At 41.3% G+C, this 27,710-nt stretch overlaps 1 protein-coding gene across 1 annotated transcript in view; it reads right to left on the bottom strand.

The window, feature by feature from the left end:
• Positions 1 to 27,710, bottom strand: part of xpr1a (xenotropic and polytropic retrovirus receptor 1a) — an 84,047-nt gene that overhangs the window by 32,595 nt on the left and 23,742 nt on the right. Inside the window, exon 3 of the mRNA XM_025902866.1 lies at positions 1,287 to 1,388. Within this exon, the coding sequence (XP_025758651.1) occupies positions 1,287 to 1,388 (102 nt within the window). The remainder of the gene's footprint in view (positions 1 to 1,286; positions 1,389 to 27,710) is intronic.

The raw sequence follows: 27,710 nt of genomic DNA, 5'->3' as shown, positions 1-27,710 counted from the left end.
TGACTGTTTTCTTCTGTTATCCTTTATTCATAGTCCTTCACTGACAGACAATAACATGCAATTTTTGTTTTTTTAAAAGGCACTACTGAGTTCTATCAACCGGCGCTAACCTGCTAATTATAAAGCAGAGGTAGGCAGATTGATCTAAATATTGATAGTATCAATACCAACGCTGGTATTAGTAAATGGGCACATTAGCGTGATGGGATCGATACTTTCTATCCTCTAAGTTTCGCAGCCCACTCAGTTTTATTAAATAATTCTTCTTTTCTTGTTTAATGAGAAAAAAAGACCTCAGACTTGCACTATGAAAAATGTCTCTTTTATTTATAGGTTACATCACATTTAAACAACAGAACTGAACCCAAAAGGCAGTTTAAGTTTCAAAATTTGTAGTGTTTTCTAATTATTGTAGAAAGTAAAAATCACGATGGTTGGTGGTCATTTAAATGTGTCAGAATTGATCAAATTGATGATGATTTATCTCATCAAACCGTGACACAGCGGTCTCCTCTACATAAGCTGCCTTTATAAAGTAAGAGCGTTGGTAACAGCAATGCTCTGAGAAAAATCAAGAGATTCAAAATTGGTTCAGCTTCATGGTAACGCGGTCCAAAGTGATTTATACCACGTTTGTTTGCTGCTCTCGCCATCAGTCTGCCAGAAACACCCCATCATTATGAGCTGGGACAAACCTTGGCCGGCCGTTGACCCAGCAAGTCTGCAGTTTCATTAACGGCCTCCAGGGGAAGCACGGTCTGCTGTTAGATAACATCACTTCACTCAGAGCTGGAGCTCAGGACCTTCTGGTACCAGAATACCAGAATATATTATGGCTTCCATCTCATGTTACACAGTACACACATTCCCCGCTTCACTCCCTGAAATACACACAGGCAGGCCTGCTCTGAAACGCGACTACCGCTGGCCTTGTCTGAACTCAGCAGCGAGTAAATAAACAGTGTAAATTATGCAAAAATGCTAAGAAGTAAATGAGGATACAGTTGATAGGAGTCTTTATATCATTTACATGCAGTATGTGATTATAGAAGACAGGTTAAAGCATTGATTTGTGATTAGTTCCAGAGCTCGTTCAAAGATGGAAGTATTGTTTTTAAATTACGTTAAGGTGATATTGCTTAACATTGATTTTTCTAAATTTGCCAGCTGAATAGTAACTGTGAAACTTCTTCAGTTATTCTTCTGAAACGGCCTCTTGTAATCGACTTGATTTAATATAATCTCCACCAATTATTGTCTCAAGAGTAACTGAAGTAAATAAATACCTGAATAGAAAGTATTGATTTTCAGAAGCTCCTTCTCACAGGTCTGGAAAAACCTCTCCTCAAACTTAGCGTAGTATCTCTTCACTGTGTCTTCATCTGTGACTGTTAAAAGAAGGACAAAACGATGGTTATTAGCAGTGGTGAGTGTGTTTACTGCAGCATACAGCTAAATTAGCAGGTTATCATTTGTGGGACTCCCACTCCACTCATGTACACAAATCCACAGCCGCCAAAGCAATTAGAGCAAAAATATAAAAAAAGTAACAACTTTGTGAGGTGTTTTGTTTGTTTCAGTGTTACTACAGTGGACTGAAGGGACATGCAATAGCTGCCATCTATGCCTATCAGTGACTGGGTGATTTAGCCAACAGGCTAATCCTCCAAAAACACCACGTATCCTTTAAGGGTTCATCAGCGACGAGGCAAACAGACGTCCATTCAGAGTTACAATTAGATCAACAGCTTCCTCCTGTCTCTCCACTGTCTGATAAAACCCTGCATGTCTTTTTCAGGACCAGCCAATTCAATCAGCATTGATGCTCCGTCTCAAATGATCCTCTGCCTCATTCACAGCAGGCTACCCAACACCTGACAGAGCTTAAAATGTAGCCGAAGGCCAGTTACTGTATACATACACACACACACACACACACACACACACACACACACACGTGCACTCACATCTGCAGTGCATGTTCTAATCACTGCTTTAAATTCATCATCAGGTCTTTACTGAAATTATGTTTAAATCCTGAGACAGCCTTTATTCAGCGGGGGTCACCTCAGCGGGAAGCACTGCATGTTTGATTTGACAGCTGTTTTTATGCCAGATGCCCTTCCTGACATGCATAGCTGGACTGGCCATCGGGCATACCGGGCATTTGCCCGGTGGGCCGCTCGTGATTTTTCGTTTTTATGGGCCGATGGGGTTTTATTTCTTTTATTTTTTTCAACGGTATAAATGAATAGTGGTGTATTGGCCAGTTGGTCATGATCGACTCTGGGCAGGACCAATTACAGCCGAGGAGGTCGAACTTTAAAGTTGAGGTGAAAAGCAACGCGATTTGTCCCGATCAGCTGATCGGCTTTTCTCTCTGCGTCAGAAAGAGCAAACTAGCGGAGGTCGCGCTAAACAACAGAAGCACCTTTAAACTTGATGAGCTGTTGTTAGAATTTATTTAATATTCATTTCTAGTATCAGCTGATGTTTGCTGGAGGGATGAAGGGTTGAAGGGAAGTTATGAACTGTTTCTGAGAGACAAATAACACCAGGATCCTTTTCTAAGTAGCTGACAGCTGGTAACTGTGCAGGGGCGGGTCTAGCAAAGTTATGCCAGGGGGGCAGGTAGGGCATTAACAGGGAAAGGGGGGGACAAAAAATACGTTTCTTTCTTATTCTCATTTAAAATTTCTAGCTTTTAACAAATAATTATCTGAATCATACAACCAAAGTATTCATCTGATGTCAAATGTAAATTCAAATTCAAATTCAAATTTTTATTTGTCACATACACAGTCATACACAGTACAATATGCAGTGAAATGCTTACACAACTGCTCGTGACCTAAGGAAAAAAGAAAGGGCTATGAATAAGACAGGAAATAAATATGAAAATTAAAAAGGGTAAATTTAACTAGGAAGGAATAAAATAAAATATATATATGAATTTGTTGAAAATAAAATAACTGTACAACACAAATTAGAATGAAGGGTAAATTTAGCTGGGAAGGAATAAGATAAAATATATATGAATTAAAGTTTAAAATAAAATAACTGTACAGCAAAATACACAATACACAGTATAGAAATATATAAGAATGTATGAAGAAATATAAATATATATACAATAACAGCAGCATTTTACAAGTATTAAATGGAAATGGAGAAATATAATGTCCAGTGTTGTGCAAACCACATTGTAGGTGTCTTGTGCAGTGCAAATATGCTTAAAGTGATTAAGTGTAAACAAAGTCCAGACTGTCCAGTGTGTGTGTGTAAGAACCATATATGTGGGTCCGTTCTATGTGGTGGTGTGATGATTGAGAGACCGTATCGCCTGCGGGAAGAAGCTCCTCCTCAGTCTCTCTGTGTTGGTCTTCAGGGAGCGGAATCGCTTTCCTGACCTCAACAGAGAGAACAGTCCGTTGTTGGGATGGCTGAGGTCCTTCACGATCTTCCTGGCCTTGGTCCAGCACCGCCTGCTGTAGATTGAGTGCAGGTCAGGGAGCTCGGAGCGGATGGTGCACTCAGCTGATCGCACAACCCTCTGTAGAGCTCGTCTGTCCTGCATGGTGCTGTTCCCGAACCAGGTTAAGATGTTTCCCGTCAGGATGCTCTCTATGGTGCACGTGTAAAAGTTCCTGAGCACCTTGGAGGGCAGTCGGAAGTCTCTCAAGCGTCTGAGGTGGTAGAGACGCTGTCGGGCCTTTTTCACTATGGTGTTGATGTGACAGGACCATGACAGGTCCTGCGTGATGTGAACTCCGAGGTATTTGAAGCTGTCCACTCTCTCCACTGGGCACTCGTTGATGACAGGGGTCTGGTAGTTCCTCTCCTGCTTAGTACTGAAGTCCACTATCAACTCCTTTGTTTTACTGACGTTTAGAAGGAGGTTGTTCCTCTGGCACCAGGTCTCCAGATTCCTAACCTCCTTCAAGTAGGCCGTCTCGTTGTTATCAGAGATAAGAAAGAAATCCATTATTGTACATAGTAATTTTTTTCAGGGTCCCAACATAATTTCTTCAGAAGTCAGTACTGTATATGATGCCAGTATTTTCCCACATTTTCTAGATACTGTACCAGTACTGTGTGTAAAATACCATCAAAATTAAGTTTTGATGGCAAGTTTTGAGTGAGGAAGTTTTATTCTTTCTCACCTTTCTTTCTGTCTCCTTTCACTTTTTAAAGGTTGCCATGTTAGAAAAAAATATTTTGCCCTGCCATGCTGTTTATTGATGTGGTAAATAAATAGTTTATGAAAATATCACTAAATCTGTCATTTATTATTTTTAATATTCAGTAATGATCATGTCTCACCTCTAGTCTTCTCTGTCTTAATTTCAGGTTTCCACCATGTGTTGTAGATAGTTCAGGAGGTTAACTAAGCAGTCTTTGGGTTTCGGCTAAGTACTGTTTAGAATACCAGAATAGGGAGGATGGTGTAGGTTTAAGTTAAGTTCTAGATTGATACATATATACCAACAAGACAGTGTAGATCACTGTCACAACGACGTTTGTTTTCATTCAAAGGCTTTATGGTTTTTACCATAATACCTGGTGGGCCGGTCTCTAGTCAAAATGCCCGGGCCGATTTTTTGTCCCAGTCCAGCCCTGCTGACATGACCCCAAAGGAATTATTATCTCTCCCAGGAGTCAACCAGGACACTATGGAGCTCCTCAGTGTGACAATAATAATAATAATGATAATAAACAAGTTTCCTAAAAGATCGGATACATTCAGAGTCCAGAGAGTCGTTGATCTCAATTCTCTGGACTGTCATGTTCAAAACAGCAAAATGAAAAAGGTCATTTCAAGTGGAACAAAGAGAAATGTAGGTTTGCTGGAAAAAGCAGCTCTTCTGTCAGATCCACTGGTTATACAACACTGTAAACACAAGCTAATATAGAAAGTAAGCCTAGGCTGCTGGTGGCAGGTGGAGAGGCTTTCTATTGGCTACAGTAATAACAAAGAAAGCCGCGGGCAGCAGCCTGTCACACACTCACACACACACACACACACACACACACACACACACACACACACACACACACACACACGTAGCACAGCAGTGTATGAGACTGTGAAGGTGAAACAATCTTCAACAGCAGTTTTAAAGTCCAACAAGAAAAATAAATGGAAAAACTGCACAGCCCCACACACAAAGACAATCGATGAACAAGTTAATTAAAAGGTTATTCGACAGGTGAAAATATGAATAGCTGTAAAATTACAAATCGTCTGAAGCACAAGACAGAAACATTTCCTGCAGTACAGAAAACTGCTGACAAAATAGCGTCCATGTTAGCAAAAACGTAGCATGTAAAAGAAGTTCTAACTAAAAATCTACAAACCAGATCATCATAACAAAGGCAACAAGTGAACAAAGAACTGCATCCGGTTTATTTATGAATGAATATGCAGATTTCATGCACTGTAGTTTGCAGAGGAGGAGAAAGTGACCAGTAGTGCTGTAGTAGCAGATGGTGGTGCAGACTGAGTTACAGTTAGTATAATTGCAAAATAAGACAATATTTATGTTACAGAGGAAGTTAAGTATGAACAGTGGAGACCAAAAGAATAGAAAACATCGACTAAATCTACTAAAGAACAAATGAAATGTGGACACAGAAGAAGAGTGACTTAAAAAGAAGCAGATGGTTTCTCAGGTCCAGTTGCAGCTCTTTCAACTCTCAGCTACCTCAGCACCTGCAGGCTGATGGGGTCACTGACTGGATGGATGGGTGCCTGAACTGCTGACCAATCGGCTGGCTAGTATTAGCATCTTAGCTGAATGACTGAGTACCTGGCTGGCCAGCATGCTATGGCACAATGACTAACGATCCAACTCACTCCTTCACTTAGACCTGCAGGCGAGCAGCGAACTGAGCTGTAATGTAATTCAAAGTAAAAGGTTGGCCTGCTAATGAGCACTTTGCATGGAAGAGCACTAAAGGATAGAGACGCAGTAAAGCAGTTAGTGACCTGTGAATCATTCAGCATTAGGTATAAAATAACCAAATATACAAAAAACCATTCAATCATGAAACATTCAAAACCTTTTCTTTTCTCCAACAAGACTATTTTTTTTTTAAACCACCAGTTTGTACAGAAGACTTGAGAATCTGCAAAACTCCAAACTGGGGTCACTTAATCAGAGACAAAATATTTTGCCGTGTTTTTAAAAAAACAAAAACAAAAACGAATACATTTGATGTTGAGCTTCCTGTGGTGCTCAGTAAAGGGCAGGTAAATGTCAGGAACATTACCTGTGATTCTGATGAATGAAAGAATAACATTTTGTGTTTCTTTAATCAGCTTGTCGAGCACTAAATCACATGTTCAGAGACATTTTGGGTGAATTAAGCCCACAGATACTGTGAAATGTTCTCCACGCTGGATTCTGACTAACAGAGCGAGTGTGGTAGTGGGAGAGGAGCTGTGCTGGATGAAAGTGTAGATGTGAGGGCAGCTCTCAGGTAGGAGATGGGCTATGAAATGACCTTTGCTTACTGCTAACCTAGCACACAGAGACTCTCTTTATGCTGATGCATTTTGTGTGAGGTGTTGTGATGTGTACGAACAAAGGCAACAGCAGAGTTCATCTTTGATTGCGTCCTCACAGCTGTGGCTTCACTAACAGGCTCTCTGCTGCTGCTGCTGCAGGGATCCTGGCACCTAGCTCCTCTCAAACCCACACTCCAGCTTTATTAGCATACATGAGTATTGTTTACACCTCACAGTTACATTTCACGTGCTTCACGTGTCACTGCTGAAGAAATGCAATGAAACCTAATTATAGGAACATTTGAAAGTCATACAACGACTGCAGCGCGTTGCACATCTTTGATTTAATCAGTGGTGTCAGTGTTCATGTTAATGACGGTGTCTCTGTCAGCGACACAGTGTGGGTTCTCTCATTATCTCAAGTCTGGATGGTTCATAGCTGAGATGGCTTCACAAGCTTTCACTACACTACACGAGTAAGAAGCTTCACGAAGGTTTAAAGTAAGTAAAATAAAAAATAAAAAGTATTATCAAACATCTTTAGGTAAGTTGTGCTCCGATAATATGCATGTATTCATCAGTTAAGCATTATTCTGCCTTATTAGACTGCCTGTTTTTATAATTTCCTGTTTTTGCGGCGATGCCATTGGCCCTGTGTGACTCACCTGCAGGACAGGTGCACCCCTCTCCGTCTTTCAGCTGGCGCCACAATGTCCACTGTAATCCTGAATGTCCTGGTTATTTGTTTCTTGCATGAATGTGCTTGTGTTTGTGTCCCACTGAGCACTGTGTGCATTACTTCTGTCCAAACACCTCAGGTCCCAGCAATAAACACCACCGTCCTCTGTTTGTGTAGAACTGAACGGGACCTTTAGAGGATTTGTGAGGACATTCAGTCAGTAATTAAGACGTTTATATACCCGACCAATCACCACAGAAAATTTACAGCAGCCGTGCTTCTCATTTTGCTCACGGCTACATGACGACTATTTTTCTAGGCTGTAATTTATCTAAAGCTGGAGAAAAATCAATATATGGTTTGATTAGATTTACGAACATTTAACAGCTGTAAAACACGAGCGCTGACTCGGTGCTCTCAGCAGCGATGAGGCCCAAATTTATTTTCCTCAACCTTGAGTGAAAATGCACAGAAAACAAACAAAAAACCTCAACAACATACAGTGCTGTGCAAAAGTCTTGAGCCAACCACCATGTTTTTTACTATATTTTGCACCCAAGGAGTCAGACTTTTTTAAAAGGCTTTCTAAAGGCAGTCCAGAGTTCTAGTTTGGACATATTGGCTCCTTTTTCTCTTATTTTCAGCCGAGCACTGATAGTTTTCAGTCCTGTACCTGACCGTTTTCTAAGGAATATTTATTTCTTTAGGATACAAACCTGCGTAGCAACTGACAGACAACTTAGCAAAGAACCAATTTTAAATTGTATCTTTAGAGACTTTTTAAAGTAACAATCTGTCAAAAAACACAATTTGAAAATCAGTGGCAACTGTCAGGAGAAAGGTCCAACAGTGAGTGTTTGTAAAACACAGCGGAGCCTGTGTCACGGTTTGGGGATCTTTTCCAAACTGATGGGATTATGAACATAGAAAACTGCACCATGCACGACCATCACCATGACAATGATCCCGAACACAACGTAAGTGCAGTAAAAGCAAACCTGCACAGGAAACACAAACTTAAACACTCCCAGTCAGGGACTGGTCTCCACAGAGCCCAAACCTCAACATTACTGAAGCGGTGTGGGAACAAAAGGCAGCGAACATCCAAAGAAGAGCTTTGAATGTCCTTTATGAAGCCTGGAGAAAGCTTCCCTAACAGAGTTCAGGCTGTGTTGAAGAATAAAGGTGGTCATATGAAAATTTGGCTTTCAAGCTGTTTTTTGGCCTGTACACTGTATTTCCACGTATGTTTGCACATTTCAATAAATCGCTGCACATACTTCCCATTTTCAAGAAATTAGAGTCGGTTGATTGTACAATGTAAGAAGGGAGTTTTAAAAACACAGTGGCTTTGTTTGTCCTTATTTTGGACTTCTTTAAGTCAACTAATAAACAGTTTCTTTAAAAAAAAAAACACAGCAAAGCCTAAAAAACATGCAGTTTGTATAAACTGTTCCCAAGTTTTCAGAGCCAAAGGTCTTGATTTTAAATATTTTCCCAGTCTCTAGTTTAAAAAAAGAAAAATACAATTACATGTATATATAATCAATTTCTAATCAGAGAAAATGAAGCAACCCAAGCACATTTTGTGTTGCTGTACTGTCTCAGCCAGTGTCAACAGCTTTACCAGGAAGCAGCCAGAGGAACGTCACACTACTGAGATTTTCTGTGTTCGACAGAATGAGACACACTTTGATACAACATGTCATTAGAGCAGGAGATCCAGTCCAGCATGTTGTGTTGATTCACTGGCTTCACGCTTCCAGACAAAGAATTGTGCTGGTAGCTAGAAAAACAACTCTTGACCTGCAGTATTCCCCGGGCGGTGTACAGAAGGCAGCCCCCCCCCGGCCGCTAACCCCTTCTTCTGTAGATTGTATAAATAAATGATGAGACAGCTTCCCCACAACCCTACCACACTCACCCCTGAAACACTTCACACATGCATACACACACATACACGCACACACTCCCCACCCCCAACCTCTTATATTCCCATAGAGGCGTTCTATGACGGGACTCCGTACCACCAGCATATAAATCCTTCATGGAGACCCTCTAACTCGCCGACCATGAGGAAGATTTGGAGACAAGAGCTGGAATATACCCGTACATCTCCCTACCTCAACTCTTTATATATTTGTTGATTTAGACAATTTTTATTTTCCTTTACGCTGTCGCATGCTTCATGTAGACGACTGATCGATGTTCAGGTTGTGTCAGGAGGACATCATCTCTCACTGTCTCCATAACTCCCCCAAAGCAAACACACACGAGCCTCTCCACACGCCAATTCTATGTCCTTCTTTTTAAGGTCCATTTATCCCATTTAACGACACCTCGCTGTGCAATATACACTACATTCTGATAGCATTACTGCCAGGGGAGCTGAAAAGGCCATTACATTATGATTGCCGCTGTATTAGCTTCACTTATCTCTTCCCTGCAAGCGCACAGGTGTAAATCCCAAACAAAGAGAAAGACAAACTGAGCTATAAAAGAGAAGAGGCTCGACTTAACTCAGATCTGATATTAATCTAGAGAGACAAAAAGAGTGGGTTCACATAAACAACGTCAACATCCTCTAGTGCCAGGCTGTAAGGAGGAAGCACAACAGTAAAACCAGCCAGAAACCCCCACCCCTCCACCTCCCTTCCCCCATCGCGCCTTTTTTTCTCACTTATTCCCATTCAGCCCTGCAGCCACAATTAATTCTACCAATCATCTCTCTCATCGAGGCCAGGGGAGCATTAAGAATGCACACTCACCGGGCTAGACTGCCAGCTAGGGAGGACCGGAGGAAGGGTGAGGAACTGCAGCAGCTCAGAGTTTATTGTGTACTATTTATACTGCCAGACTGCAAGCTAAGCAGCTCCCTAAAAAAATAAAATAGACTCATGTACAGTAGTGAAAACGATGCTACAGAGAGAAACACATTCTGCAAAGTGTTCATATCTTTGTCTCGGTGTGCGACAGATAGAGAAACAAAATGAAAGATTGAGAAAAACCATGAGGCACATGTGATGAGTAAATTACCAGCAGCCAAGTGAATACTCGACGAGAGGGAAAGAGTGCAAGCAGGAGGACAGATGGGGTGCGAGATGATCTTTGGACCCAGAGAGAGAAGACAAAACATCCAGGCACACTGGAAAATGATGAGAAAATTATACTGGGGAGACGAGGAGAGACAGGCCAAGAGGGGGAGAAACACGGGTGTGAATGAACTCTAAAGGCAGGATTTTAAAGAAGGTAGGTTTAAAATTTGAATCTATTTTTAAGGTTCTTCTAAGTGTGTATGCAGAGTTTTATATCTTCAGGGTGGAAGCTGGAAGAGAGAGACACACACGATGGATAAACTCTGCATTTAATCAGATTACACAGGCTTGAATCAAATATCAACTATAACCACTTTATGAAGAAAGCAGCAGCAATCATTCGAATTATTAGAGTTGAGTTTTGTACGATTCTAACAAGCTTGAAAGTCAGAGCTCTTCTTTGGATGTTTGCTGCCTTTTGTTCTGTTCCCTGTCAGGATGATCACACACTGCTTCAGTGATGTTGAGGATCTGGCGAGGCCAATCCATGACTGATAGCGTTCCACTGTGTGTGTTTTTCTAGCCATGATAGTTTTTATTGCAACGGTAGTGTGTCCATGATCATTGTCCCTTTATTTCATCCAGGCCTGACGACTGTAATAGTCTTTATTTTGGTATCAGCCGGGCTCTGCTGCTCTGCTTCAGCTAGTTCTGAATGCAGCAGCCCGACTCGTAAACATGACCATATTTCTCCAGTCTTGGCTCGTTTACACTGGTTTCCAGTACGTTGTAGAATTGATTTTAAGATGAATTGATGTTATTGCTTTTTTCTTAAGTCTCTAAATGGATTAGCTCCATCATACCTCTCTGATCTGTTAACTAAAAATACTCCAAACAGATCTCTCAGGTCAGCTGATAAGTTGCTTCGAGTTGTCCCCAGGCTAAAAACCAGACCGGGCCTTTGCGATTGCTGCACCCAAACTTTGGAACCGTCTGCCTCTTCATACTAGGATCTCTCCAACACTCGACATTTTTAAAACCCGTCTGAAAAAACATTTTTACTCTCTAGCTTTTAATTGTGACTGAATTTGTTTTATTCACTGTGTGTGTTTGTTCTACTTTTTGCTTTTGTTACTATGTGCAGCACTTTGGTCAACCTGCTGTTTTTAAATGTGCTCATAATCAATGTTTTAGGTCTCACCCTGTGTCAACAGACCTGAATCAAATGATGAGTTCATTCCCAGGCCTCTGGAGAACTTCAGGACATGTTGAGGAGGTCATTTAGCCTTTAAATCAGCTGTGATGGATCAAGGACACATCTTAAACCTGCAGGACACCGGCCCTCGAGACCTGGAGTTGGACACCCCTGGACTAAAGCATCAGATGTATCTCTCAGGTCCTGTGTCAGGTCTTTGCTTTACTTTTTTCTACTTCTCAAGGGGATGACTTTCAGATACTGTTCATCTGCCGTAGGTAGTTTTTTTTAAGCCTGCTTCTTCTTCTGTCTTCCACTTGTCCAGTTTCCTCAAAATGTTTTAAGGACACACTCCACATGCTGAGATATGCCAAAGGTTTGGCTAATAGCTCTTTGGGAATCACCTTGTTGTTGCAAAAACACAGTTTTATGCCTGTCAAATGGTGTTCACTTACCATTTTTCCTTAGATTCAGCTAAAGAAAAGCAGGATAGTCGTAAAGTGCCTAAATAAACAATTTAAAAATGTGTTCTTTTGTAATTATCTATGTGTAGATACAGCACTGGTTCATCACTGGGTTATTGTTAAGTGTCTTAACAAACAACAAAAGCATCTGACTGGTGGTCGGGGAAACAGACTGGACTGAAAAAGTGAGCCAAAAATATTAGCCAATGTTCACAGGAAAAAACTGAAAGACTTTCATAAAGTCCTGAAGAACTCGTGCTCAAGACCACTTTAAAAAATGACAGCAAAGTCTGGCGCCTTGGGCCAAAGTACAAAGCGTGTAGGGCTAGCACAGTGTGTGTTGGATCTGTCCAAGGTACTGATGCTGGAGACGAAATGAGCTCAAAATGCCTCCTGTTAAAAAACAAACAAACAAGCCTGTCGCAGACAACAAAACAGACAAAGTGGAAGGTTCAAGACAGAGAAACTTTTACTTGTCAATCAAACTGTGTAATTAGGAGAACACAAAAGATGCAGAAAAGTTTTGGCTGTGAAGCAATGACCCCAGTGAGTCCCTAAACAAGACAAAAACGATACAACAGGCTGATGGACGCACGCTAATAGGCAAAGTTTCTGAGAACGACATGAACTGGGTCACATTTGTTTTACAGGCTGAGTTTTGTCCATAATTTGTCCTACATACATAAAAAGAGGACTAACAAGAAACAATGCAACTAAACTCCTAATGCATGAAATAGACCCTTGTTTTTTTCACTACATTTGTCTTAAGGCCTTCTCATATCCACTGTAAACTCAGGTGTACACACTTCAGTTGACTGCAGAGGAAAAAGTATAAATGTGGGGCAGAACAATGAAGAAACATCTCGCTGTAGGTCAGTTAAGGAGGAAACAGGCATGGCTGAAAGCACAGAGGAGGTTAACTGGGAATAAGGAAGCAACATGAGGCATGACGGGACAGAGAGAGAAGAAATAGGAAAAAATACAGTCCACACAGAAAGCAGGGTGACGACCAGGGGGCTGATGGGAAAGTTAATTAATGCCTGTCCTACTTTGTTAGAGGGCAGTAAATAAACTAAAAAAGCAAAGCAAAAGAAAAGTCAGCGTGTGTGCGTCAGTCTGAGCAAACGTCTTTATCGCTTGCCTTTCTTCTCCTCTCTCCCTCCCTCCCAGCCTCCCTTATTTTACTAAGCCGCTGCTGTGAAGTGTTATCGCTGACAGTCAGAGTGACACAAAGTTTGGCTCAGACCTCTCCCTCTCCCCTCCCAGCATCGCGCAGGGCCTTGAAGATCAGGTTAGTTTCTCTGAGAGTTTCCCTGCCTCCCTGCATCTACCTACAGGTAGATAGAGAGGGAAAAGGCAAACTGATAGCAGCACAAATGAAGCTGTCTGATTTATCTCATTGGGCGAAATGCTCGACTGGACTTTCCAGCTTCAGTCGCTCTCAGACAGCCTTTGAGATCCAGAATATAAGAAAAAACTGCCTGTGTGTAAAATCTGCTCTCAGGAGACTGTAGACTAAAATGAAGCATACACCAGATCTCTGTTTTGATCAGTAATATCATTCTGCTGTCGGAGTCATTTCTTAAGCCCGTGCTTGCTTTTTAATGCAATAGTTGTTATTAATATCATATTTCTTTACACATTCTCCCACAGCTTGGAAAATGCAGATTTTATTCCTGGCAGCAGTTCGTAGTTCAATAAAGGAAGCAGGAATTAGTATCAGTGTCTTAGTAAGCAAAGTCACGCAGCGCACAGATCAGTCACACAAAACTGAAGCAAATCTAATCTCACATCAGATCTGATTTCATGGAACCAGTCGCTGCAGAGTCAGTCTCTAAGGTAACGACTGCTCTGAGAGTCTCAGAGAGTTATTATTATAATGTTTATTAAAGATTTCCTCTTAAATGCATGTCGATTTCACTAAAATCACGATTTTGTAGGCACCATTATCACTCTATAGTTTTCTCTCCATTGTTGGAAAGACCACGTTACACACACAGCATCCAAAAAACTAAAGTTTCTGCAGGACTGAACTGAAGTCTTTGCAGCTGTTTACAATAAATGCAAATATTTCAGCTACATTACATCTATTTATCTGAATGAACTTGTTCCCAGTGAAAATGTGCTGAATTTTTATTACTTGTAACACAATTTTCTTTTAATCACAAATGGTCCAAAGCACTGATACTAAACTTCTATCCTTTTAACTGGTACAAAGAAAAGTGAATACAGCACATGAGGCGAGTATAGCCTAAAGCTTGAATACGTAGCCTTGGAGGTTATTCTGAAAATAAAAACCTCTTTTTTTACTGGTCTCAGGTTTTTAGTGGGACTTTCTCCATTATCAACCATTAGGGAGCCAGCATCTAATTAGTGCACTACACATCTGTTGCTCTGTGGATTAAAGGATGTTGTCACACTGATCGCCATCTCACTTGCAACATCTGGTCTCTGCATGCTAATATTTGCCAATAGCATTTAGCATGAATGAAACATGAAACACATGTCTGTTATGTAAATACACCTCCGGTATTTCACAGTTACAGTCGCTTGTTTTTGCTTTATATTATCTCACAGTTTTACAGTTTTGCACTGTTTGCAGTTATGTGGTTCAAAGTGGGGCTGCAAAGGTAAATGGATGAGGTTAGTGGACACTCACATCACTCTGCACAGAAAGGATAAACCGATCGCTTTCAACTCAAAATGATAAAAGCAAAAACCTTTCCCACAGTCTTCAGAAGTGAGTGAAGATTGCACTTCTCAATAGTGTAAATTTTGAACCACTAAAGCAGGATTACACCACACTATAGAACACTTATGCATGAGCCGGCAGTGACTGTGAGCAGAAATATGGCAGCACAGAGCTTCAGGATACAAAATACAAGGGCGCTCTTGGAAAACTGCTCCATGATTCACTGAGCTGGAAAAATGAAGTATATTTTGAGTAACACCTAATTAAAAAATTAGAAGAGATGTGGCAGAGGGACGAGGGGGGAGAGTGTGGGGGACAGCAGGGTGCAGGGCAGTAGGTATCATCAACATAGTCTGAACTAACTGCACAGATCCACAGCTGGAGGGGAATTCCTTTGTGTGTCTGTGTAAATGTGTTCAAGTGTCTCTTTCTCTCTTTCTCTGTACCAAAACACTATTTCTGAGCTGCTATCTGGAAGCAAAGATGTTGAGTAAACACAAATGTGAGAACTGTTACAGTACTCTGTTTATTACAGTACTCTGTTTATTACAGTACTCTGTTTATAGTAACCATTGTCCTTAATGTAAATATGTAAGAAAAATGGTGTATGTTTCTGTTCTGTGTCCTGTGTACTGTTTGTTTGTATATGTGTCTTTCTGGCTGCTGTTACAACCAATTAAAGGATTATTCTATTCTATTCTATTCTATTCTATTCTATTCTATTCTATTCTAACTGACCCAGTAACACTATAAAACCTTTTGTCCTGCTCCAAAGCTTTTTCACTAAACACTTATCTCCTGCATGATGACTAGACTCAGTGCAAAAATCTCACCAGCTGACAGCTTAACACCATTAGTCAGGGCTGGTTTACATGGTCACGGCTCATTAAGATAACAATAAGGTTTACGTTGAGCATCACACAAACGTGACTGATATTAATCATCTGGTCTGTGGAGAAAAGAGAGCGTCGGAAATGCTCGATTGTGCTGCTAATGTCTCATTTTGCCGCTCTGCTGGAGAGGCACGGAGGACTGGAACCTCTAACGTGTTGCTTCAGCGGCTCTCTTTTCATTTCTGTCTCCTTGGCTGTATCTTCATCAGGTCTTCTTCAGCTTGAGGAAAAATAGATGTTTATTTCCTCTCTCATCTCCCTCCTTCGCTGTTTCTCCTGTGCCCGTCTTTCCTCACCACTGAACTTATTCTTCTGATCTACATGCAGCCAAGTGGAAGGACTGAGTGTGGCATCCTAGACTCACTGCATTCATACGGAAAATGAGGAGCACACAGGAGCCAAGGAGGAAGTCGTCAGGGTCCAGTTTGCAGCTGTACTAAAATATGGTAGCAGTAAGATGGGCTGATCGGTTATTCAACTGAGAGAAACAATACTGAGAGTGTAATTTTTTCTGTGCATGTGCGCTGATTTACTTTTCAGCACCTGACAAAGACAAAAGAGCAACAGCACAGCCATCCCCAAAGTAAATACACATAACAGACGCTTTCAAACACGCTACAAAATTAATATGTCTCTTTATCGCACTTTGTCCATCTTTGCACGTGGTAACACTTTTTAATCAATATTACAGGCTGTGTGAAAAACCACACGACAGGGGAACAGAGCAGCTGTCCTGTAGATTTTGCATAACCTTACATCATCTGCACGCGCTCCACTGTAATCTGCTCGGTCCTTTCTTACATTGGAAGCGTGCGCGGTGTCGTAAGACAGAGAACTTCTCCGGTCAAGCTGACTGATGAAATAAGCTAAATATATCACCGCAACAATACGTGAAAAGTGATGCAGCTGAAGATTAGAAACGAGGCGAGATCATGAAGAAAACAAATTAAAATTGTTATGGAAATTGTGCATTGTGCACATGGGAAACAGTTGCCACCTTTGATGGATGGAAAGAGGAAATGAACTGCCATGTTTCAAGCACTTCTTATTCACTGGAGAACCAGAGCAGGCTTAATGAAAAGGGCCGATTTTCTTATTTAATACAGTGAAACGAAACCAGAAAAAGACAAAAGCATTTAGTGGCAAAAACCAAAGAATAATCAGGGACATTTAGTGCTGGCTGGTCTTGCAATTTCAATGGATACTTAAAAAAAATCATATGTTGATTACAGTACATGTAAGGTAAGATGGGAAAGAGAAATCCTTTATTCAAACATTAGAACTGGAGCCGAAATGACCCTCGACAGCAGAGCTGCTTTTGACAACTATAATAACACGGTCACCTGGAAGGAGGAAAATTGCTCTTCCATTTCAGCATCTAGGGGTGTGTGCGTGTGCGTGCATGTGCGTGCATGTGTGTGTGTGTGTGTGCATGCATGTGTGTGAACTAGAAATGCTCCAGCAGACTTGCATGAGTTTTAGCATGTGTGTGTGTGTGTGTGTGTGTGTGTGTGCGTGTGTGTGTCCTGCCCCATTTTTGAGCGCTGGTTGGTTGGGAGTGACATTGTCATTATCGACATCTCTGCCTGCTCCCCTGGATCCTGTAGCCATTAGCAACCGACTCCGGGAGTTGGCCTCTCCTCTGTTGCAGCCAATTGCTTTCACATCACTGTGTAACTGTGTGCATGAATGCGAATGAGCAGGTGTTCCTTCCTCATTTGTGTGTGTGTGTGCATCCATGTGTGTGCACGCATGTTGGATATGGCTCTAAGATAGCTCCATGATTGAATGTGTCTGGCTAGATTATTTGATAAAATGCAGTCTCACTGTTACTCATTTATTCCCAATTTATTTTGTGTCAAGACAAATGTTCCAGACCGCTTTAGCTCCGCAGCGAGAGAACAACAGAAACAACAAAACATGCACATATTCAAACCAGTCGTGCTGAGCAGAAAACTGCACAGCAGAAGAAAGCAGTCAGCATAAGATAATCAATAAGTCCTGATTAGTCCTACTCAGTACCTTTGTATTGCGTGGCAAGCAACAGCCCTTTCTGTGTGCGCCCGGGAATCAATACTGTGATCTCTGATTAGGCCGCGATGCACATCTCACTGAGCAGAGGGAAAAGAGCAGTATACACCAACTGACTGTGAAATTAGACGGAAAAAGCAGCAGTGCATGATAGATGGCATATTGCAGGCCACGTTTCCCAGAACACAAATTAAGCTGAATGTATGTTCCTAAAAGGCAGAAGAGGAGAGCGATTCAGCTGCAGATTTCCGGCTCAAAGCCCAGCTTCTAATAAGGAAAGTCAGCAAATGCACGATTGTTGCTGCTGTTTTTTTTCACGAGTACAATAACATATGTTCAACATGTCTTCATAACCAAGCTGCGTACTTTCATAGCTCTTTGCTTTGGAGCAATTTCTTTCCTCTGCAAGCCACCTTCTAACCTTCAGGTTGACACAGACACTTTGCATAACAGACTCAATACCCCGAGCACTTTTTGGCACAGTGACATGAAAATCCTTTTATACCGAAGGCCGAAGAAAATCTGTCAATTTTTTGTTTCCATCACCTTCATGTAAATTTCATTGTCATTTTGTAATTGTGTAACTATTCAACAAACAGAATTCAGATAAAGGTGAAGCAATATAACTACTTTCTATAGCACTTTATATAACTACTATATAAATTATCCATATAGCTCACTGATCTCAACTGCACTACTGTAAATGCTGTATAGACAATCATACTGTACAATAATAATACAACTATAATACAATAATTATAGTTTTACAACTGTTTGCAACTGTTTATTAATACTCGCAGTTGTATATCTACAATCTGTATAGTTTTCATATGTATAACCTGTTCATAGCCTGTACATACTTATAGTTATAGTATATTCATAACATACCTTCATACCGTGTACATTATAACATACCTATAATAGATCCATATTCTGTGATATATCTATAGTATTGCTAAAGCACTTTCTGGATGGATGCAAACTGCATTTCGTTGCCTTGTACTTGTGACGTGTGCAATGACAATAAAGTTGAATTCTATTCTAATAATTGTTTCATCAGACTCAGGTGTACTGTTGTATTTCTGAGTACACGATGTCTATAAATACTGATTTATTTTTGTATTTTTGATCATATTAACTGTTTTTGTATCAGATTAGACAGTTAAAAATTCCCCAATTTAAAATACATTTGTTCACCGCAGAAATGGATAAATGGAGACAAACATAAAGTGCTTATAAATTATGCTAATAAGTCTTTTTCCCTGTTACCATGGAAGCCACTCATGTGACAAATCACTGGGGTGTGCCTATAGGGAACTAAGAATACCAGTGAGAAGCGTGTGTGTGGGAGAGTGATCATATATTATAGCTACATTACTCGCTGGTGCACGAGTTTAATCAGGCCGGTAATGTAAGCAGAGCGGGCTGATGGAGGAAGGTCCTCTGGGAGTTGCAGCTCTTTGTGTCTCTCAAATCCCTCTGGACCAGGACAACCTCCTCCTCTCACCCCTACATTGCCATCTTTCCACCCCCATTTTCTATTCCTACCCCCCCTCTTCTCCCCCACCTCCCATTTCCTTCAGTTGTTGCTCGTGAGCAGCTTTTAAGAACATATAGTTCAAAACTCCCCCCCTCCCAATTGTTACACATCTCTTAGTGCCACTAACCATGCAAGCATGACCTAAGACTGTCATACAAACCACTCCCCCTTTTTTGGACACACTCCTATATGTCCCCCTCCTCTGGCTGGGCGCCACTCCCTTTGTGCTGTGTGGCCCCCGCGGCAGATGATCGATGTGACAGATCGGGCCCCGGCATAGCTGATGGGTTATTCATTACAGCAGGCTTCAACTGTCCTTTAAGGACCCTTAAATGCCACAGAGCAAAGCTGTGCTCAACACAAACAACCTTTATTGTGATGGATGTGACGGCATGAGCCCGCGAGCACCTACAGGTATCCACCCTGCTGCTGGCTGTGCAACAGGATCACAGACTGCTTACCTGAATATAGAAAGGTAGAGGTGATAATAAAAATATTTAAATGACACAGCGTATTTAAGTCAGTGTTAGTACTATTACTCTAACAATATAATGTTAAAGTGACACTGGACTAAATCACAAACTGAGGGCCCTCTTTCAGTTTGCACTTTCGTTTAAAGAGCAAATCTTTAATATTCTTTTTAAGCTTCTGGTTTAAAGCAAATATATCTCACAATATCATGTCTGATATCATTAAATGTATCATATATTTTTATTTAATGTTTAGATTTGCTGAAAAAAACTGAAATTCAGCAACAGAATAAAATAAATTTGTACGAGTTCAGAGTGCGCCGTAGCAAGCAGCTTGTACTTGGATCTGAGGTTCTTCTCCTTTTTCTTGGGGAGATGGATGGGGGGCAGAGGTTGTTAATACTGTAGTCTGCTTCGAGGAAAACACCTGTTAATATTTTACAAAGACAAGCTTGCTCCACTGAGGTGACCGGGTCACTGCCTGTGCTTCATGTGTGAGTGTGCACACGCTGCTCGCGTCGCAGCTTTGTCTGTAAACAACAGTAAAGTTTCCATGATTCAACAAACTGAGTCTTCACTCTGAGTTCAGGTTTGTAGTCGGGGTGATGACTCGGTTTGTAAAAGTAAGACAACAACTAAATGACGATGTTGTAGAAGAATCCATCCCATAAATGCACTGAGGCTGGTTGATGTGAGCTGTTCCCCAGTCACGACTTTCACACAGGAAGAAGTAAAGAGATCCACAAAACATTAAAGCATTTCTTAGGACCTGGCTGTTCATCGATCAGCAACTGTCTACATGGGAAGGAAAATGAGGAGTGTTAGCCTACTCTCTGCATGATGTGTAATCCTGAAAGAGGTGAACAAAAACCTCAGTGTACGAGCAGAACACCTGCAGAAATCACCACAAATGAAACAACTGATCTGTCTGTAGCTGTGGGGAGGGGGTTTGGGAGAAACTGTGGAGAAACCATTATAGTTTGGGCGCTTCATCAGTGCCTGTGCACCTTGTAGTTGCAGAGTGAATCAGCAAATCAGCCCTAAAATTCAGTCTCATCAGCAGCTACAGGACATGTCTGATGGAAGTGGTTGCTGAGAAATAACCAAATATATAAGTGCACGCTTACTTTTTCCAGCCTGCACGATAAATAATTGTGTTCACTGTGTTCAAAGACATGAAAAACGCAGCTTCTGTGTGTTATTGGTTTAGTTAAACAGTGTTTGTCTGGTGCTTAGATGAAGCACAGACCACATTTCAAGTAATCGAGTCATAAATTCAAACCTTTTTCTGAAAATTGTATTCAAAGCTGCTTCTCTGTAGTCCACAGACATGTAAACACCTGCTGTGAAAACAAAGGTGCATACATGCACCATGATTATTCCCTATAAAAAGTTCACACACTCAGCTGCACTGACACAGCCAGAAAGCTTTAAGGGAAACAGTCATCCATGTATTTGCCTGTATGGTGCTTCAGGCAACAGCAGACTTCAGGCAATAAGCATTTGTAACTGTATCTGTGAGAAGGTTCAGCCTGAATTATATTAGTCTCCTTACCAGACATTTCTTACATACAGTAACGCTTCCTCTAGCTGTCTGTTTAGTCTGCTGTTGCTCCTGCGAGGGAGCTCAAACTGCTTCAGCTCTTCCCTCAGTATAAAAAGTAGCAGTGACAGTGCAAAGGTCCTGTGTGGGCTGGCGGGCTAAAGAGGAGTGATTACAGCTGAGTGGACTTTGGCCTCAGGGCGAGCAGAAGATGGACAAGGGCCAGAAAATAGTGACAAACAAGGCTTCTGCTGAGAGAGGGAAAAAGCAGCTGGAGACTCAAGACAATTTATCATGAACCTAAAAAAATTAACTTCTATTAACGTCTATAAAAGAATGAATTATCAGCTATAAAAAAAGCATTTCTCTCACATGCATTCACCAGGAAAACCATCGCTTTCATGTGTAAATGCAGCAAATCACCACAGCGCGTTGTTTTTGAAGATACACGCTCTCCTCCTGTTTACATCCACCTCTCGTCTAATTTTACTGTGCAGCTCATGAAAGAGGAGAGCTTAGCTCCTCTTCCTCCTTTCTGCGACTCCTGATGAGGTGCTGTGTGTGTGTGTGTGTGTGTGTGTGTGTGTGTGTGTGTGTGTGTGTGTGTGTGTGTGTGTGTGTGTGCCATGTGTTTTGTTTTGTTTGTGCGTACATAACTGAATGGTCCAGCATCGCGTGTCTCGTTTTACTGCCGTGGATACAGCTGGATGTCAAGCTCAGGAATTCTATTACGCTCCACTGTCCTTTTGAAAAATCCTTAACAAGGAAGTCTTTGGGCCTATTTCACGTGCCATTACACACATGACAACATAATGGGGGGGAAGGGCATTCCTTTCACTCATTTACCAGATCTTAAGATTGTAACTAAAACATCAAAACATGATGTCCTAGCACAAATAATATATATATATGTATATTTAAGCTAGAAGGTTGCAGGAAGACATCAGATGTATTCCAGCTTTGTGTGACTGTTCGAGCTCCTGCATCTCTCTCATCTGGGACCCGAGCAAATGATATTCGAGTCATTAGTATTGTAATATCATTCTGATGCCATTTAGAAGGACTCCAGGGCCCAGACTGAGCTTGCTTTACTCCTTGTACACATGTCACAGCAAGGATGAGTTCATGTATATATACATCTTACATTTACAAGCAGCAGAAGCAGCAGTCATTTCACATGTTCAGACCCCTAATGTGAACAAGAGAGACCAACGAATGACAACAACACACAAGGTGAAAGGTCAAATGTTCCTCTTTTGGCTGCTGCGGGGAACACAAACACACACATAGTCCATCCCTCATCCAGCAGAGGGTAGATGAAAGAGCCTGTAGCTGCGGTTGGAGGATGGGAGAGAAGGAGGACGGGGATGGGTGGATGCTGGGAGAGTGAGAGGGGGTGTAGAGAGCGTGGGCGACAGACAGACAGACAACAAAAGACCAGCAAAGTTCAAAAGAGCCTTTTCAACAGAGTGTCTACCAGAGCAAGCGTACATACAGTGTGCATACGCCAAACAAACATGAAGTCACTTTATCTGCTGCTGAAACTGTATTTACACACAGAGCACTGTAGCATCCTCTGTAACACTGTCACAGTGGCCACGCTCACACAGGCTCTTAATTTACTCAACAACACACCAAGAGACAAAACAAACATCCTCAGCATGTCTGAGGAGACGACTTCAAAGTATTCTTTCAACAGATAATTGGCTCGTTCCTTCTGATTCGCTTTAGGGCCCAAAGTTTGGATAAATATAATAATTACCGTGAATTTATAGCTTTATATATCAAATACTTGTTTTTTATATATATATAATTTTTAATAAATGGCCCATCTACTCATTTCCAGCATGTTTGTTTTTCTTTCACATATTTTGAAACCTGTGAATCACTGAAATATAAATATCGAAGAACTTGTGAATGTGAATGTCAACAAACTGGATCCTAAATATGACAAACGTGCATATATTTAACAGATAAAAATGAAGTGAAAACATTTTGTTCTGTTTCTGTTGGACGATCGACTAACGTGCGTGTTTCTGTGACACAGTTTTTTTTGGGGGGGGATGAAAACTGTCACGTTTAAAAAATATTCTACACGTTGCCATGTAATAATGAAACTGCTGCTAATTGTCTTTTGCAATGTGTTTTTTTTTTCATTTATAAAAATGTTTGATATATGAAGCTACAATTTCACAGCAATCATTATAAAATAAAATTAGAGACTGAGCAGAAAAAAGACTTTTTGAGATTAAATAAACCAACTGTTTTGGGCCTTTGAACTATTTTATGGAAATGCTCTCACTAATTATTATATATGAAATATATGATAAGATATCCACTGACATGGCAACAATAACAACCAGATAAAACTAGTAACGGACCTTCGGACACATTTGCTGGAAAACTGCTGAGTCAAATAAATACCTTCCTCACTGTGAGCTCTGCAGGTGGCATCAGCTTTGTGGTCTTAGGTACACAACCAGCTCCCTGTGGACAACAACCATCTCCAATGTACATTTCCCAGTTCATTTAATCTGCACGAGCAACATCTGCTTCTGTGGGTAGACTCGTACGCAGGGACCGTCTCTCTCAGAAAACCTTCGAACTACGCCTGATTCACCATGTGCTGATGTATTTTCTCTTTTCTCTTCAAAGATCAGAGTTTTAAACACAGAATAATATTCAGTTTATCTCTGTTAGAAACACGTTATAGTTCAGTTTGTTTTTGATTCAGAAGGCGGCAGTGCTGCACAAAGAGGAGAATGTCAGGATCCAAGCTTTAGCTCTCCAAGGAAACATTTTAGGACCTGTGACCACTAATAATGAAAAGCCTCAGCCAAACTCAGCTGCAGCGCTCTGTTGGTGTAATAGTGTCAGCCCCTGAGAGTCTGTCTCTTAGAGACAGAGCGAAAACAAGTTCTCAGAAAATGCACAGACGTGCACGATCAGGCAGCTTTAACCAAAGCAATGCAAACAGGATTATGGAGAAAATGAAAGTGCAGCTGATATTAAAGAGCAAAGGATGGCTGAGCATAAAGAAAATACTCAAGAAATTAGAGGGAATTTGTTTCTTGAACAATATATTAAAATAATTTTTGTGTGACTCGAGAGAATCGACAAATATAAGCTTTGAGGTACAAAACAGCCACAAACACAAATTTCTTTTAGCAGCAAGTTCAGTTCTTTCTTTGGACAAAAAAATAAATTACACAAAGAGATGTAAGACACATAACAGCAAAATAACTTTCACATCATCAGCCAAATAAAATTAAATACTGAGGTTTTTGCAATCTGAAGCTTCTAAATGTGATTCAAATTATTAGATATCATATTACTTACTGCAAGCATCTAAAAACAGGTGAGTATCTGCACAATGACAATACAGAAAAATTAATATAGTGCAAGGTTTTTATAAACCAATTAACAAAAAATGAATAAGGAAATAACCCCATTTTTTATTAAATGTGATGCAAATGTAAAAATAGACACAACCGAGTTCTGGAAAAACTACATGAATAAACAATGAAGTGATTTTAGGCAGTGCACTGACCTTTATTTAAATATTTCACACAAATCCCTGTATCTTAAGTACATTTCATGAAATTGTTTATCTCTCTGTTGAACTCAGTTCTACAAAAATCACATGTAATAGACATGAATGGGAGGATCAGAGGCTCGCAGGACTACAACAATGCAGGACGGACTGCTGCAGAGCGTCAGGCTGGGAGCTTTTCAGCTAGCTATGTTTAATCTACAAAAACACTTTGGTTGGACAGAATTTACATAATTGTAGCACTTATCACACCATCACTGAGAAAGTAAGCGGTACCCCACCCAGTGAAAGAACAGTTGTCAAGGCAACTGAGGCAAGGGTTCAACGAGAGCATGTCACCGGCCTTGAGAGACAATCAGGGAGGGAGTGGCTGAGGTAGCTGAGGCGATGTCAAAGCTGGCGAGAGAAGTCATCGAGTTTCTTTCTTTGGGCTCCACACTGCAGTCCAGGTATGTTTGCTCAGGTCGTTTTCCAAGTGAAAATAAAACAATATGGTTGTCAGTCCTTGAGCTGTGAGGTACTCACCTCCCAGTCACAGCAGGCGATAAAGCAGGCTAACACACGCTGTAATGGGGCCATTTAACTACAGTCCAGCTGTGGAGAAGCATCTGTAGGTCTGCTAACGCTCCACTGACCACTGAGCACATTAAGTTTAATGAGTTAATTTACTTTGTGTGTTCACACATAAATAGCTGCAGAGCACTCGCATAAATCTGTCGGCCTCTCTCTGCTCTTTCCTCTTGCCCCTCGACCTTTCTCCCAGTGAAGGACGTGTCTGAAAGCAATAGGTTATTTAAGGTTTGCATGTCTGTATTTTTATAAATATCCACTAATTATTCATGACTTTAATATGAATCAGAATCAGAAAACACTCTCAGAAAGGCAGCGATGTGTGGCAGAGTTCCCAGAGAAACACAAAAACACTCTGACTACCGCATAGGCCTCACACAAATAAACACTGACTACAGAGAACTACACAAACAGACCACAAGTGTGCAGGAGCAGTCCTCTGTTTGTCCAGCAGGAGAAACACGTTAGTAGGTGGTCTGCGAGACTCGGAGGCTGGAGATCAGCCAGCGTGCAGCACTAAAGGAGGAATGCTTCAGCCAGAGGCCTCAGAGCCGATCAGAGTACTGTGCATCGTTTTCTGCTTTAGGTCGTAACATGCAAACAAAATGGCAACGTAGGAGATTTTATACATCGTGGATTTACAACAAACCTTTCTGGACTTTTCTTGCACCCTGTCTTTGCCTGTGTGTGTCTGGATTATTCCAGAGTCAGTCAACTTGCTCATCTACTGATTCGTATATTTCTGCATTACATGCGCTATATTTACTACTGGCTTCTCACCAGTTCTTTGCCAGTTCATTAGTTATATTCAGACTTTTGTCTCATGTGTATTGGAACTCTTTGCTCTGATCCACATCTGTTCCCCCACATATGTTAGAATCGCTTCCCATCTCTGACTGGAAGCACGCTCCAGCCCAGCACCACCCTAATCAGCTTCTTTCCATCCAGCAGCTCCACACTCGCTTTACCCCGGTTGCCCAAATGCCCAGTTCACTACAGCTTCTAGTCAGCTCCTCTCCAAGCTTGCAGCTCTTCCCACAGTAAAGTCATCCCAAACTTCAACAGTCCCAGGAATCGTGTCCTGGAGCACACGAATGTCTTCCTGACAAAAATGATGGATCAGAGAAATCATTATTGTTACAAGAATTTAAGAAAGTTGATCGCTGCTTCATTGTAAATCCTATTCAGTAGGATGGATCGGTGAAATGACAAATGCATGCAGTGAATAAAAGGCTGAGAACAAGCAGGATTAAGAGATGTCATGATACAAATAATGATAGAGATCCATTACACGGGCAGATAAAGAAATCCCCGACAGAATCAACAGACTGACAAATTCCTCTGCAGAACATTTATGCTGTCCGTCACTTTGCCAAGGCCACTAACACACTGAGGGATGGCTGTATCCAGGCAACTGGGCGGCAAGCATCAGCAGTCTGTATCTAACCACCATCAACCAATCACAAGCATCAATTTCCACCTTAGCCAATCATGACTGATGTCTTGCAGCTGCTGTGAAAGAGCCATTATCATGGCCAACCTGCTCAGTATACGCCCAAATGTATAGGTAGCTCTGTGAGTTTACAACACAACCAGCACACTGTATCAATCCAGACGAACTGAGGGGCTGTGGAAAAATATATTAATAGAAATTAATACTGCAGTTATACAGTAAAGCTCTGCGCCAATCATTCTGACCACTAATCTATGCTTTTATGATTTGTTTTTATGAGCCACCAGTACAAACTCCATTGCAAACACACACCGCTTCTCTGCAGTTCAATTATTTCTGCTTCAGTATCCAGTGCAGACTTTTTTTTCTGCATCAAAGTATCTAGAAAACTTTCAAACCTAACCCAGTGTTACAGAGTGTGGTCTCAACGCTGACACGACAGAATATGTTCACATATACAACAAAATGAGATTTCCACTCGGTTTCGTGGAGCTCTGACGATCACAAACCCGCACGGGAGATGACAACAAAACAAAAAACTATTCTCTTAGACTGTATTATTATTGAGGATGGGCGCAGGTCAGATTTGGTGTGTGTCAGCACACACCTGCTGACAGAAGCACCTCTGCGGAGCCCGACAATGTTTTCATGTGGTGAAGGTGAAATATCGTTTATCTCACAGATTCCCGTCCTCGCGTCTCTCACATGCAAATCACCCAACTCAGTCTGACAGACGTAAGTCCGGGCAAAGCAATCTGTTAGCCTAAACGTGGCTGACGGTTTCTGTGATGTCTGGTTCACTCTCTTTGTTTGATCTTGCAGGTACAGAGGAAGCGGAGCCTACAGGGACACCTCGTCTGCCTAGTCTCATTGGCTTCCTCTCTGATCTGCTGTGATGCTGCATAACAATACAAACAGCACCAAAACACAGAGGTAGGCGTACCTTCTGTGTAGCTGTAATCAACAAGCTGCCGTCTTTCTCTACATATGTTTAATTCTGGTATTTGAAAGGACTGCTCGTCGAGGTTTTCAGTTCTACAGCCGCGCTCTGAGAACTTGTACAGTGTTGCTTTACTCTACC

Source organism: Oreochromis niloticus, linkage group LG23 (assembly GCF_001858045.2).
Source record: "Oreochromis niloticus isolate F11D_XX linkage group LG23, O_niloticus_UMD_NMBU, whole genome shotgun sequence".
NCBI lineage: Eukaryota > Metazoa > Chordata > Actinopteri > Cichliformes > Cichlidae > Oreochromis > Oreochromis niloticus.
Note: the sequence above shows the minus strand (reverse complement) of the source record. Positions and strands in the feature narration are given on the sequence as shown.